Here is a 14,605-nt window from a genome sequence, read left to right on the forward strand (position 1 = left end):
CCAGAAGAGCCCTTCTGTCTTCATCAAAAGTCACTTGGACCCATAACGAGTTCGACTTCCATCTAAAAGGCCTCTTCAGGACTCTAGAGGTCTTCAACTTTCTCGACTGGTGTCTTGGAGTTTTGGATGCCAGGTCAAGGAGTTCTGATACTATTAGTCTGGGGGAGCTGTCCAGTGTACTTTCTTGTATGGACAAGGCCGTCAGGGATGGTTCTGAGGAGTTGGCTACTCACTTTAGTTCGGGGATTCTCAAGAAGAGGGCACTCTTCTGTAACTTCACAGCCAAATCCGTCTCTCCAGCGCAAAAGGCGGACTTGCTTTTCGCTCCGTTTTCAGACCATCTCTTCCCCCAGACTATGGTTAAGGACATAGCATCGAGCCTTCAGGAGAAGGCAACGCAAGATCTTCTGGCTCAGTCTTCTAGAAGACCAGCAGCTGCCTCATCTTCTGGAGTTTCGTTACCAAGAAACCGAAGCCCTTTCGTGCTGGATCTTCCTCGAAAACAGCCTCCCGAGGAAGAGGCTCTTCCAGAGGAAAAACCCCTGCTCCGTCAAAGAGTAGGAAGTGATTTGGAAGTCCTTCAGACGCCGGTAGGAGCCAGGCTTCTTCTGTTCGCGAAAGCCTGGTAGAGAGAGATGCCGACCCTTGGTCGCTAGATGTTGTGAGGAAAGGTTACAGGATCCCGTTCTTGAAGTCACCCCCGCTATCCTCAACACCAAAGGATTTGTCTCCCTCTTATCGAGGAGAGAAACAGAAAGTGCTTTTCGATCTGCTGGAACAAATGATCGAGAAGCAAGCGGTGGAACAGGTCTTCGACCTGGAATCTCCAGGATTTTGCAACAGTCTGTTCCTGGTGCCGAAACACTCGGGGGGGTGGCGACCCGTCCTCGATGTCAGCAGCCTAAACCTCTTCGTCATAAAGAAGAAATTCAAGATGGAGACGCCTCAATCTGTGCTGTCAGCTTTGAGACCGGGGGATTGGATGGTCTCACTAGACCTCCAAGACGCGTATTTTCACGTCCCCATCCATCCCCAATCAAGGAAATACCTGCGATTTGTCCTGAAGGGGAAGGTATTCCAATTCAGGGCACTTTGCTTCGGTCTGACCACAGCGCCGATGGTTTTTTCACCATTCTGATGAAAACGTGGCAAGGCTGCTTCATCTGGAGAATATAAGGATCTCTCTCTACCTAGACGACTGGCTTATTCGAGCTTCATCGCGAGACCGGTGTCTGGAGGACCATGCACACGACCATGTCGTTAGCGAAGTCCCCTGGGGCTTCTGGTAAACCTCGAAAAGTCGCATTTGACTCCTTCTCAATCTTAGTCTATCTGGGGATTCAGATGGACTCAGTTGGCTTTTCGGCTTTTCCGTCCCAGGGGCGACAACTTCAATGCTTGGAAAAAGTGGCGACCTTTCTGGGGAAGGAAACATGCTCGGTGAGGGAATGGATGAGTTTGCTGGGGACCATTTCCTCACTGGAGAAGTTTGTTTCCCTGGGAAGGCTGCACCTCAGACCTCTTCAATTCTTCCTAGCCAACAGTTGGAAGAACAAACAAGATCTGGAGGCGATCTTGTATTTAACAAGAGAGGTGAAGGATCACCTAAGTTGGTGGTCAGATCCACGGAAGCTCGCAGAAGGGCTCTCCCTCAAACTTCGGAACCCCGACCTAGTGTTGTTTTCCGACGCGTCGTCCACGGGTGGGGTTGGGGAGCAACACTAGGAGGGAAAAGAAGTGTCGGGCACCTGGAGAGGGGAACAGGTGCCCTGGCACATCAATCTGAAAGAGCTGTCAGCGATTTACCTGGCTCTCAGGTTCTTCCAGGAAGAAGTATCCGGCAAAGTCATTCAGATCAACTCGGACAACACCACAGCACTGGCATACCTAAGAAATCAAGGGGGAACTCACTCGCCTTCTCTGTTTGCCATCGCAAAGGAACTCCTTTTATGGGCGAAAGCGCAAGAAGTCATTATCCTGACAAGGTTCGTGTCAGGAGTACAGAATGTTCGAGCGGACCTTCTCAGTCGACGAGGACCAGCTTTTGCCGACAGAGTGGACCTTCTTACCAAGAGGTTTTGCCAGTCGCTGTGGGACCTGTGGGGTGGTTGTCCGCAGGTGGATGTCTTCGCAACTTCCAGGACGAAAAGACTTCAGCTGTATTGCTCCCCAGTTCTGGACCTGGGAGCAGTCGCAGTAGACGGCCCTACTTTGGAGTTGGTCGGGTCTAGACATATACGCTTTTCCCCCGCTCAAGATCCTCGGGGAGTGATGAGGAAGTTCGCGGCATCCGGAAGGTAGCGTAGGATGACCACTCATCGCACACCCTTCTGGCCGGCAGCCAACTGGTTCACAGAGGTGATGTCCTTCCTGGTAGACTTTCCGAGGACTCTTCCTTAAGGAAAGATCTACTCAGACAGCCCCACTTCGAGAGGTACCACAAAAACCTCCCCGCTCTGAGTCTGACTGCGTTCAGACTATCAAGAAGTTGGCCAGAGCGAGGGGTTTTTCAAGACCTGTGGCGAAGGCGATTGCCCACCGCAAGGAGGCCCTCCTCAATCGCTCTGTACCAATCGAAGTGGGCTGTCTTCAGATCCTGGTGCAGGAAGAAGGGCATTTCCTCCACCACAACCTCTGTGAGCCAGATAGCTGACTTCCTTCTTTATCTGAGAGAAGAAGTGAAGTTGGCTGTTCCAACTATTAAAGGCTACAGGAGCGTGCTTTCTGTAGTATTCAGGCACAGAGGACTCGATTTGACTAATAATAAAGACATTCATGATCTCATTAGATCTTTCGAGACTAAGAAGGTCATCAGCCTAAAGTACCCTCGTGGAACTTGGATGTGGTGCTCAAATATTTGATGTCGAGTCACTTCGAACCGCTTCATTCAGTTTCTATCAGGAATCTGACGAAGAAAACGATCTTCCTAACCGCTCTGGCGACGGCGAAGAGGGTTAGCGAAATCCAGGCCATTAGCAAGCAGATTGGGTTTTCAGACAGTAATGCGATTTGTTCTTTAAGTCCCACGTTCTTAGCAAAGAACGAGAATCCTTCCAACCCGTGGCCGAGGACCTTTGAAATCAAAGGGTTGTCAGAAATAGTGGGAAATGAACGTGAGAGATTCCTGTGTCCTGTCAGGGCTCTAAAGTTCTATCTGCAGAGAACTAAAGCTTGCAGAGGTTCGTCTGACATTTGTGGTGTTCAGTGAGGAAGCCTGATCTTCCTATGTCGAAAAACGCACTGGGCGTTCTTCATCAGAAGTACGATTAAAGAAGCTCATGATAAGTGCAGTGATAGTGATTTGAAGCTTCTGAAAGTGAAAGCTCACGAGGTGAGAGCTATTGCTACTTCGGTAGCTTTTCACAAAAATATGGCGCTCAAAGATATTTTGAATGCCACATTTTGGAGAAGCAATTCGGTGTTTCGCTTCACACTACCTGCGGGAGGTGAAAGTGACATACGAAAATTGCTTCTCCCTCGGACCATACATTGCTGCAGACACTGTTTTGGGGGCAGGAGGTAACACTCATCCTATCCTTTAGGGATTAGGGGGGTTTTTAACTTGTGTTTTATGGTTGTGGGGTGACCGCCTGGGGCGGGTCTCCCTTCCATTAGCTTAGTTAAGTGGGATACCTTTGGTAAACTAAGCCAGGTGGTGGTATTTTTGTCTCGTTGCCCTCATTAGTATGGTCCATGGTCTAGTCACGTCGTGGTCTCTCGCCCCTGTTGACAGATCATCTGAGTGCACCAGCTTCATAGGTCTCTACCTTGCTGGCAACTCTAGTAGCACAAGCAGACTTACGTGGCAGTAATCACGAAGCCAGCTATGCTAACAGGTAAGGAACCAAGATATCAAATATCTGCATATATGTGTTTCCTAAATCCTCTATTCTGTCTCTCCCACCACCAAAGGTGGGATTCAGCTATATATATATCTGACAGGTAAGTTGCATGAACAAAATGATAGTGATGATACAATTAAGTTTGTTCATACTTACCTGGCAGATATATATAATTAATTACCCGCCCACCTCCCCTCAGGAGACAGTGGAAATAAAAATTATGAATAGAAAATGGGAATGGTTCCTGATACCCGCCTCCCAGCGGCGGGAATGGGTACTAACCACCTGACTCCCACTGCGTGTGTCGTAAGTTTTAAATTCTGTCGGTCGTCGGAAATTATCAGCTATATATATATCTGCCAGGTAAGTATGAACAAACTTAATTGTATCATTACAATATCATATTCAGTACTTTAATGTCAAGGAATTGAATTTGTTCATTTTGTATTCTCCTCCTCCAGCCATCCCTGATCCAGCAAGTGTACCAGGAATGGCATCTGTTGCCTTAGAGTATGCTAGTGATACTGACAGTGACAGTGAGATGGGCGCCTTACCAAATGACACACTAGCACGCCGAGAAGCTGATAGCGAGCTGGACTCTGCTGATTCTGATGCTGATCCCCTGGAGCATGCTCAAGTATTCACTACAGAAGAAATTACTCGCATTTATCTGGAAAAATTGCAGAAGTTAAAGGTGAATATGTGTTACATCATTTTTTGTAGTTGTCTAAGCTCTCCACAGCGTATGTTCTGCACTAATACCATTATCTCTCTCTCTCTCTCTCTCTCTCTCTCTCTCTCTCTTTTTTTTTTTTTTTTTTTTTGTGCTACAACTGGTTAACTGATGGTCCATGTATTCCATTTATCCTTTTCTTATCATACAGTTACACATGATTTTGCTTGTAAAAGTGTCTGTCATAAATTTAGATTAGTACTTACTGTAATCTTCCACAAATATAGATGAAGTTATTTTCCTCATTTTCTCATTCGTTTCTATATTCATCAGTGAAAAGAAAAAAGTACTTGCATATTATACCAAGAGTGACAATTAATCAAATTTTCTTAGCTGTGTGTATTTTCAAGGAATTGAAACTCATAAATCAATACATACAATGGACTATCTTCAGGAGTAGTGTGACAGCATGAATACACCTACCTGTCTCACTGCTGAGGTATTTTTTTTTACCGTGAACAAAGTTTCAGGGTGACAAGGAAATAGGCAGTCATCAGAAGGTGATACATTTATTGCCGACGCATTTCGTAACACATAGTTACATCATCAAGGCTAAAAGAGAAAACAACACATTTAAAAATTTGTTGTTTTTTCTTTTACCCTTGATAATGTAACTGTGTTACGAAACGCGTCTGCAATAAATGTATCACCTGATATTACCAGCTATTTCCTTACTACCCCATCCTTCCATATACTGTGGCCCCCTTGCGCCAATGTATTGTGACACACACACACACACACACACACACACACACACACACACACACACACACACACACACACACACACACACACACACACACACACACCAGTTGAATGCTTGTAATAAGAAACGAACGATGTGGATGTTCATATATCCCTTAATATACTGTAAAATATTTAGTATTAGTGTATACCATTGGACCATTGTAGCTTCATTCTACAAGCAAATTTAGGAGCTAGTAGGGATAGAGGCTATCCCTGAGGTGAACGGCACCAGTCTTAAACGTAAGAGTCTATCCCATAATTAGATAATGGAAAGAAAGAAAGAAACCTCATTAGGAAAGCTGTTAATCAGCTCAGTGGTCTGCTTGACTAACTTAACTGAAAAGCACTGTGAAACTCATTTAGTTTGAATTTAGATGGTCCAGTACAGTCATTTTCCCGGGATATGGTGGGGGTTCCGTTCCCGGCAGGGTGCTGTAAGCTAAAAATTGCCTTGGCCCAAATCATCATAATTATAATGGGAATAAATAGCAACAGTGCTGTAAGTCCGTGTTACAGACCTGTAAAGCAGGTTAACAGAATCATGAAGCAAGCGCTTTAAGTCCAGAATGGCTTAACTTGAACCTGATGTAACCCGGGGACTGCCTTGTAGTGGAATTGGAAAAATGGTGTTCTGTTGATTTGCTTCAACTGTCCTAGTAATAATTATAATTAAAGAACAAATTTGCTGTGTATTCAGATTGCTGGTTTCTGCTAATGTTTTTTGGTTAATCTAATTTGTACTGTATATATTTTAATATTTTAATTTAACATTTCAGTCTTTGTATGTGGGGGAATATAAGAGGCTTGCTCATATTTTACGAGAAGGCAGGAGAAAATACGTTCAGGCTGTTCGTACAGAAAAGGAGTCAATGTGTAAGTGTATTTGAACTGTAATTTTCCGTTTGTTTGCATTGTATATTTTTTATTAATACTGAGAGTATATATTATAAATGCTGATTATGAAAAATGAGAACCTATTGCTCTTACAATGAATGTCATGACCATATCTTCTCTAGTAATGACTTTTTATATCCCTGCAGATTTTTTGGTCTTTATATTTTATAAAGGATTTTCATTATAAGTAAATAACCCAGGTAATGCGTGTACATTCAGCAACACAAGTGAAGATACAGTTATCTTAAATCTTAGGACACTTACTGTTGAATAATGGCACACCTGGACATTAGAAAGTCAGAGCTTCCAAGTCATTGTGTTTGTTGCTTGTTAGATTTCCAATTAAATTTAAACCATAAAGAAACTGTAGAAGTTCTATAATCATTGATACTTGAATAGAGTAATAGCCTCTATATTATTTATTACTGTTGTTTTGGTAATGTCAGTTCAGAGTAGAGTATCAATCATCCCTCTTTAAAACCTACTATGAAACCTTATTTGTAACTAATGTGTTTGATACTAAAAGTTAAAAAAAAAAAAAACAAAAAAAATTCATGTGTAAATTGTAAACATGATCTTAAATAATGGAAAAGAAAATTTTTGTTAAGATTTGGGCAATACCCAAGGGAAATCATGTGGAACAGCACAGGAATGATTGCAATACATATTATGATAGAATTAAGAGAGCAGTCAGTTTTTGTGTAAGCATAAGCCTATCTATAAATACCTTATATTTCCGCATAAAAGGTGAGGTAAAAATTTTTTGGCAAATTTTCATGAATTTATCTGATATTTGTATTATAGGACGTCTTCTAAATTACAAAACTGAATTTTTTGGATGAAAGTGATTATTTGCAAAAAATTAAACAGTACAACTATATTTGTAATAATGGTCACTTAGATAAAGGTTGTTTTGCTTGTATCGAATTACAGTACGGTATTACTAATTATTGTTACTGTATTACAGAATATAAACATTGTCATGTACATCATTTGAGTTTGACCCTTTAACGCCGATTGGACGTATTAAACGTCGACAAAAATTGTCTGTCGGGTGCCAAACCGACGTATGGTACGTCAACGAAAAAAAGTTTTTATAAAATTTCGTGGAAAAATAGTTATAGGCCTACTAGGCGAAAACTTTTGAATCATGCACCTTGGGGGATGCTGGGAGCTCACGGATCAAGCTGTTGTTTTGTTTACAATTGTTACTCAGACGCGCAAGCGCAAATTTCTTTCTTCTCGCACTAAAAAGCATCAGTGATACATCTCAGAAATTATTTTGTCACTGACATAATTTTTGCACCATTTTATATTAGCCGTTACATAGAGTATTATATATGAAAATGTGCGCAATTTCATGTAGAATACAACGAAAAACAGCTCATGGTTGTAGCTTTTATCAGTTTAAAAATATTTTCATATAAATAACGATGTGCCAAAATTTCAACCTTCGGTCAACTTTGACTCGACCGAAATGGTCAAAAAACGCAATTGTAAGCTACAACACTTACAGTCTAGTAATATTCAATCAATTACCTTCATTTTGCAACAAACTGGAAGTCTCTAGTACAATATTTCTATTTATGGTGAATTTTTGAAAACTGCTTTTTTTACGTCCACGCGTTACGAATTCATGCATCATATTGCGATAATATTTTCTCTGTGTTGCTTTGATTGTTTTACAATTTGTTATATACCAAAATCATCGCAATTTAGTGTACCATACAACGAAAAAATAGTTGACTCATTAGCTGTAACCATTTTGCTCACAGCCCGATTTGTATACAATTATATGTGAAAAAATTTTTTTTGCGCTGTCATATATTCCAATATTTATATATGATGCTGATATTTTTTTCATTTCTTATGATTGCATACTAAACTTCCGGCAATGACAAAAAAAATGAGCCAAAAATGAACTCTTAATCTTGAAAATTAAGCGTGGTATGATTTTTTGAAAAAAACTTTTTTTCCACTTCGGTGCTCACTCACGAACGCCGCCGGCATACAGGCGACACTTTTGGAAATACCGGCTCGGCGTTTAAGGGTTAATATAGTTTCTACATTCTCAAAATCTCGGCTGAACAAATCCATCTGAAAAGTTCAAGTTATTTGGACATATACGATGTTATTAAGTATTGGAACATTTTTGTTTTGCAGATTTAACTTACAAGAGTATTTTGCATTGGATTTTCATATTCTAGAGTAAATTTAATGAGAGGTGTTTTCATTAAAAAAAAAAAAATGATAATTTCAATTAATAAAATGTAATGAAAGCTATATCTTCACTTGTGTTGCTGAGTGTACATAATGTTTTACTCTAGTGTCCATCACTGTATTGGGCAGATTAGTATAATATGATTATTATTTCAGGTAGCATTCATTCGCAGCCAAAACCAACACCTGAAGAAAGAATGGCTTATGAACAGCTGAAGGCAATGGCACGTTACCAGAAGCACATAGGCACACACTCTCTCTTGTATAGACAGCAAATGGAAAGACGACTACAGGTCAGTTTTTATGCTTTTGGCCCGGTAAACATATATTCGAATATATGTAATTGTTAATACATTTTATGTAGGTTTTGGAAAGTATTGAATGTCCAAGATTTAGGTGTACAGATAGGCATCGACTGACATTAGGTGTAACTTACGATAATCTGCATTTACGACAGTAGCAAAAGAAAATAATTGCGAAAGTAAGAAAACTAAGAAAAATTATACAAATTTATTGAACAATAGCAGGCAGGAAAGCAAGAATGTGAAAAGGCAAATTTACTGAATTCTTAGTAAAACATTAATCTAATCATTATTGTAAAGAATGATAAAGTTATTGTATGAAAGTATACTTATGGTGATAAAACCATGGTAGGCTTGAGGTAAAAGGAGTTTGGCTATGGGGTAGCCCCTATACATACCTGTAGACTAAATTGCAAACTGATTTACATTAAAATCGACTTCTGACATGCATGCAAGATACTAACCCCATCATAATTCGACGCCTACCTGTAATTAGAAGAGGTTCTTATTTAATATGAATAAAGACCTCTCATTTTTTTCTCCTGTTTTTGTCAAGAGGATAGAAGCAGCATCATTTTGTAACTATATCGTTGTGTAATTAATGTAAAATTATATTTAAGAAAATTACAAGAAAAAGAAAACGTAAGAATGGCATCATACCAAAGCAAAATACATATCACAAAAGATGCAGAGAAAAGAAGAAAAACCACTACAATATTTTATAAGTATAAGAAAAATTTTTAAAGCATAAAAGGATTACAGAAAGGCAAAGGGCACAAAATTACAAAGGCAGGAAGTGGGTGAAGCTCTCATCACCTTCAGCAGTCATAATTTTGTCAACTAATTATGCACAGATAGAACAGTAAGACACTAAAAGCAATTACTACTATGATTTAGTGACTTAATCTTGCTGCTTGAAGGTCATATTTGTGGTAGTTTTTTGACAGATGTTTAAATTCACAGGTAACTGAAGGTGTCAACTACAAACCTGGCCATAGTGTAGGTTGTGTCAAGTGTGTGTATAGTGAGGGATCTTGGCGCTGCGGAGAGAAATCTGTTCCCTTGTCCAAATATTGCTCAAAACACATTTTACATGTAAGTGTTTATTGACTGACATTTGTTGCTAATATGTACATTTTGTTTTGCACTTCATAATTTTGTTCAGTACATAGTAAGTGATTTTAAAATAAGAATAACCCCTGGGTTTTAAATTACAAATTTTTATAAGCAATACAAGCTTCTTTGCAGTATCCCCGTTAATATCCTCTATTTAACATCCATTCCATATGGACTCTTCCCACTTCTCTAACTTGCTCCAGTCTGGTACTGTTCCAGTGTAGGAATATTTAGTTCATTTTTTTTATCCAGATTTAGTTACTAATTAGTTCCAGTGTAAGATTATTGTTTGTTCCGACACCGTATACTTACCTCGAACTACTTTAATAGGAGAATTCTAGATGTCAATCCGGTTATCCCTTCCACACCTAGCCTGGTACATGCCCCGAAGGTCAACGGCCATGCAACCCACGACCTACCATCTCAGTGCTTTCCTGGTCACTGACCCATCCACACATGTCAGCTCATCTTCCGTGTATCGGCCGATCCTTCTTTGTTTCCCTTGCCTTCCGAGTGTTAGTGTATCCCTCCCTTGTGTGGTTGTGTGCCCTTTGCTCAATGGAGTCCGTTCCTCCTCAATGGCATTGTCCAGGCCTGCTGGAAGCGAAGTTTTGTGGCGCCTTCCTGTCCTTTCTCCCTTTGACCCCACTCTTTGTGCTCTTAAGTGTCGGGGCTGACCTTGCTCACAAGTCTCCACATGCGGAATGGATGCTTTGGCCTCCAAGAGAAGTCGGAGAAGGACAAGTCTACCTCAAGGAGGAACCCTTGTCTGTGAGGCCGTCACTATTGCCATCTTCCCCCCCAAAGTTGCTTTCTGACCTGCCAAGAGCGGGGACCTAGGTGATTTCATTGCCGGGTCTGCCCATTGCAGAGCCCGAGGATCAGTTCTTTTGTACTCCGGTCAAGGTGCAGGCCACATGAGAGGTGCAGGGTTCTCCGCTTGGGCTGCCTGACGAGGGATGCGGATCGGACTCGGCACTCGACCCTGGACGCCTGGCCGAAGGCGAGGGATCCCATTCCTGCTGAGGAATGGCGGATGACGGCGCCTCCCGAGGCACAGAGGGTTCTGGGGGCTGGAGCCACGGAACTGGCGACCCGCCCCACAACACCGTGGCCAGCGAGTGCCAAAAGCACCTCCATCGACGGCATACCGCGAAAGGGGAGGCGAGACCAACTCTCCTTAAGGAAGGCCTCGTTGCTTGACTGGATCACCTGTCTGGGAGAAATTCTCTCTCTCTCTCTCTCTCTCTCTCTCTCTCTCTCTCTCTCTCTCTCTCTCTCTCTCTACACCAAGGGAACCGGCAACGGACTCACCTGGGTTGGGAGAAAACACCGACGACGACGCTGCCGATGCCGGAAGCGGGGAGGCCGACGGAGGGTGAACGATACGCTCCAAACTCCCACTCCTGCTTACCGAGGGCAACGAAGAGGTCTTCCTCGAGGGTAACTTGGCCTTCTACTTCCTCTTCGTGGTCGACAAGGCCCATTGAACGTCGTCCCACAAGGCACACTCGCGATAGTGGCCTCTTTCGAGCAAGGCCGCCCCCGACATCTCACACATTGAAAGAAAAATCCTGCACGCCTTACTGCCAACGCCAGGGCAGGCCCGCTGGGAGTACTCCATTGCCACTAAGGACAACACACACACACAAGGGTACAAGGGAAACGCAAAGGAACAGGCTGGTAAGAGAAGACAAGCTGAACATATCAACACTCCAGTGACCAAGGAAAGACTGGCGAGTGAGGTCAGAGGTCGGCCGGGCTTCGACCCTCGGGTTCTTTACCTAGCAAGGTAGGGCGAATAACTGGAATTCTCTGGTCGGTTCTGGATTTGACAAATCCAGGTATCTCCTATAAAAGCAGTTTGAGGTAAGTATAGCTAGGAAAAATACAAATTAATAAGAATGTTATATTTATTCCTCTGCTGACTAGTTTTCAGGGAATGGCATATGAAAGGATAATTTTTTCCCTTTGGTTTCATGCTTATGATGATTGGGATATAAAAATGGAAAATCAGTTCTTTCATCTTTTCTTATTGCACATTATTTATTATCCTAATATGTTTATGCAAAAAACATCAATGTAAAAAAAGAACAAAAAAAGCATAAAAATCTGAATAGACCAAATGACCACTTTGTGAGTGAGAAAATGTGACAATATAGAAGTGGCGATGTCATAAGTGATTCTTAAAAGGTTAAAAGAAATTTGTCTAAAGCTGAATACCTACAAAATATGGGTTTTCCATAATTACAAACCCCTCATGTACAGTTGTGTCCTATCATCCCAAATCTACTAATGCTTGTTTCAGAAATAATTTTTTTTTTTTTTTTTTTTTTTTTTTTTTTTTTTTTTTTTTTTTTTTTTTTTTGCTGAATCTTGGCTAGCTCATCATGATTTAAAAAGTTTTTTTTTTTTTTCTAAAGATTATAAAATTTTATTATATTACAGGATCCTAATCAAGTACTGTTTGTTGCTTGTGGCGTCAGCAAGGGTGGTGGCGATGAGTGTAGAACACCTGTGGTTTGTACACCAAACAGCTCAACCTGTGTGTATCATACACCAATACCTGACCCCTTGGTAAGTATATGCCAGCGTTGCATAGATAAAATACTACGTTTCTATTGTCATATCATAAGTTTTGTAATTGTCTTATGATAAACATTTTTTTTTTTTCAACTTTTTTTTGTGTACAAACCAATATCTTAAAACTTGCTTACATCCATGGTCTTCATGGATCCTAGAAATTCTAACACCTCATATGTAACTAAAACAATTAGCTGCAAGTAAAATGGCAGATTCTGGAACCCTAAGCTTCTAAGGAAAAAATTTCTTAATTGTATTTAAAATGACGATTATATCCCAAACTTACGCTAGGTTAGGTTTCAGAACTCCTCGTGCAAGTCAAATTTTTGCCTAAGTTTGGCACTGCCTCAAAAAATCCTAATAAATGGTTATTTCTACACTGTAGTTTAAACAGTAAATATGACCGTAATCATGCTTTAAAAGTTAGTTTATACATTACCATTAAAAAAAGAAATGAATGGTTGTAAAACCATAGTAAGCATCGGAGATTTCTCTCTCTCCTCTTCTGGATGGTCTATTTTTTTGGAAGTCTTGTTAACCTCATTTTTAAGAACTTTTTGTCTATGTACCTTTCTCACTAAATATGACACAATCATGTTCTCAAAGCATTTAATTGAGAGAGAGAGAGAGACTGACTGACTGACTTACGTACTTATAAACCCTAAAACCTCAGCAGTAAACGTGGATTAAGTGTACAGATGGAGTGTTCACTCCGTATTTATCCTGAATTTTGTTTTAGTTTCTTCTAAATGCAACCTGGAGTAACCTTTGTGCGAATATAGACTGAAAAGGAAGGAGTATGAACAATAAACAAAAGGCTTGAAATTATGGCATCATTACAAGATCTGTGCTTATTTTTTCAAAAAAAAAAAAAAAAAAAAGATTGAAAATCATTAAGAACTTAAGAACATAAAATAAGGTCTCCATGGTTGGCAGCTCTGAGCAGCCTAAGGAAATGTTATTCATACTGCTTTCCCCGGTTAGGAGAGGGGGTGGATATACAGTGTGGTATGTGTGGATAGGGGCAGGCAGATGTTTGACTTCATTAGAACTTCAAAAAAGGAACCCCACTCATCTGCCAATGAAAAACTCTTCAACTGGAAATATTAGGTATATACAGTACGGTCCCCAATTATGCAAGAATTTGGGCGATCCATGGCCTCACAGAATTGAAAATAAGCAGATTTCGAAACACATGCCTTATGGGAATAATTCCCTTAGGGCCAAGGCAAATGGCAACTTGGCCAGTCAAACTTTTTTATACTACCCATTTGCAATACTTTCTATGTACTATACCGTATTTTTTTCTAATATGAAATGGTTCTTATGGATAAATAAAAATTAAATAGGTTTTGATAACTTGAAAAAGTTTAAAATTACACACAGGATGGTGAAAACTCCCACACGTAAACAATGCCACCATTGGGTGCAAGTTACTGTGCGATACTGTCATTTTCCTTAAAAACCTTTTGGATGGAATTTCCTCTACCTATCCTCTGCCAAAAAACCTTCAAACTCCTCTATCTCATCCTCGGTGAAGAGTTCTTCAGCTGAAGGAAGGCTTTATGAACCATTTGAGGTTTCAGGGACTAGCAGATCATGCGTGTCTTCACTTTTGTTAGGCCTAACAAACTTGGTTACGAGCACCTGTCTTGGTTTCTTTGTTTGGCACGTTCAGTATGTAATCATTTTCATATCAATTTATTCTACAATAAAAAACCTTCAATAATTCAAAATTTGATATGAAATTACAATTTCTTAAAAAGAAATTATAAAAATTCACAAATTAACATGAAATGACAGTTTCTTGATATAAATTTAGTCACAACCGATTTCAACAATAGAAAAAAATCAATGATCAAATGCCAAAAGTTAGTAAAAACAAGTTAACCTAGAAAAAAAATTCTTACTTCATGTTCAGCAATGACGAATTTCAAGTTGTCGACTGCTGCTGAAATGGAAGTTGCTCCTTCCTTCATCTTCAACTTTTGGGCAAGCGTTTTATGTAGTTTCGAGAAAATAGGTCTTCCTCTTTGTCTTCTACGCAGATGCATACATGATGCAGATAATCAGAATACACTTCGCAGATCTAAATAATACGTGTGGCGATGATGATAATACCGGTCATTCAGAGGTTACACTTTGCAGATCTAAATAATATGTATGAT

General features: G+C 40.4%; 1 protein-coding gene across 1 annotated transcript in view; it reads left to right on the top strand.

Moving 5' to 3' along the window:
* Nucleotides 1–12,431, top strand: part of LOC135219844 (KAT8 regulatory NSL complex subunit 2-like) — a gene marked incomplete at its 3' end in the record, with an annotated part of 39,907 nt that extends 27,476 nt beyond the window's left edge. The window contains 5 exon segments of the mRNA XM_064256955.1: nt 4,304–4,536; nt 6,099–6,195; nt 8,593–8,729; nt 9,702–9,833; nt 12,303–12,431. Coding sequence (XP_064113025.1) covers nt 4,304–4,536; nt 6,099–6,195; nt 8,593–8,729; nt 9,702–9,833; nt 12,303–12,431 — 728 coding nt within the window.
* Between the last annotated feature and the right edge of the window lie 2,174 nt (nt 12,432–14,605).

Source organism: Macrobrachium nipponense, chromosome 1 (genome assembly GCF_015104395.2).
Source record: "Macrobrachium nipponense isolate FS-2020 chromosome 1, ASM1510439v2, whole genome shotgun sequence".
Taxonomy (NCBI): domain Eukaryota; kingdom Metazoa; phylum Arthropoda; class Malacostraca; order Decapoda; family Palaemonidae; genus Macrobrachium; species Macrobrachium nipponense.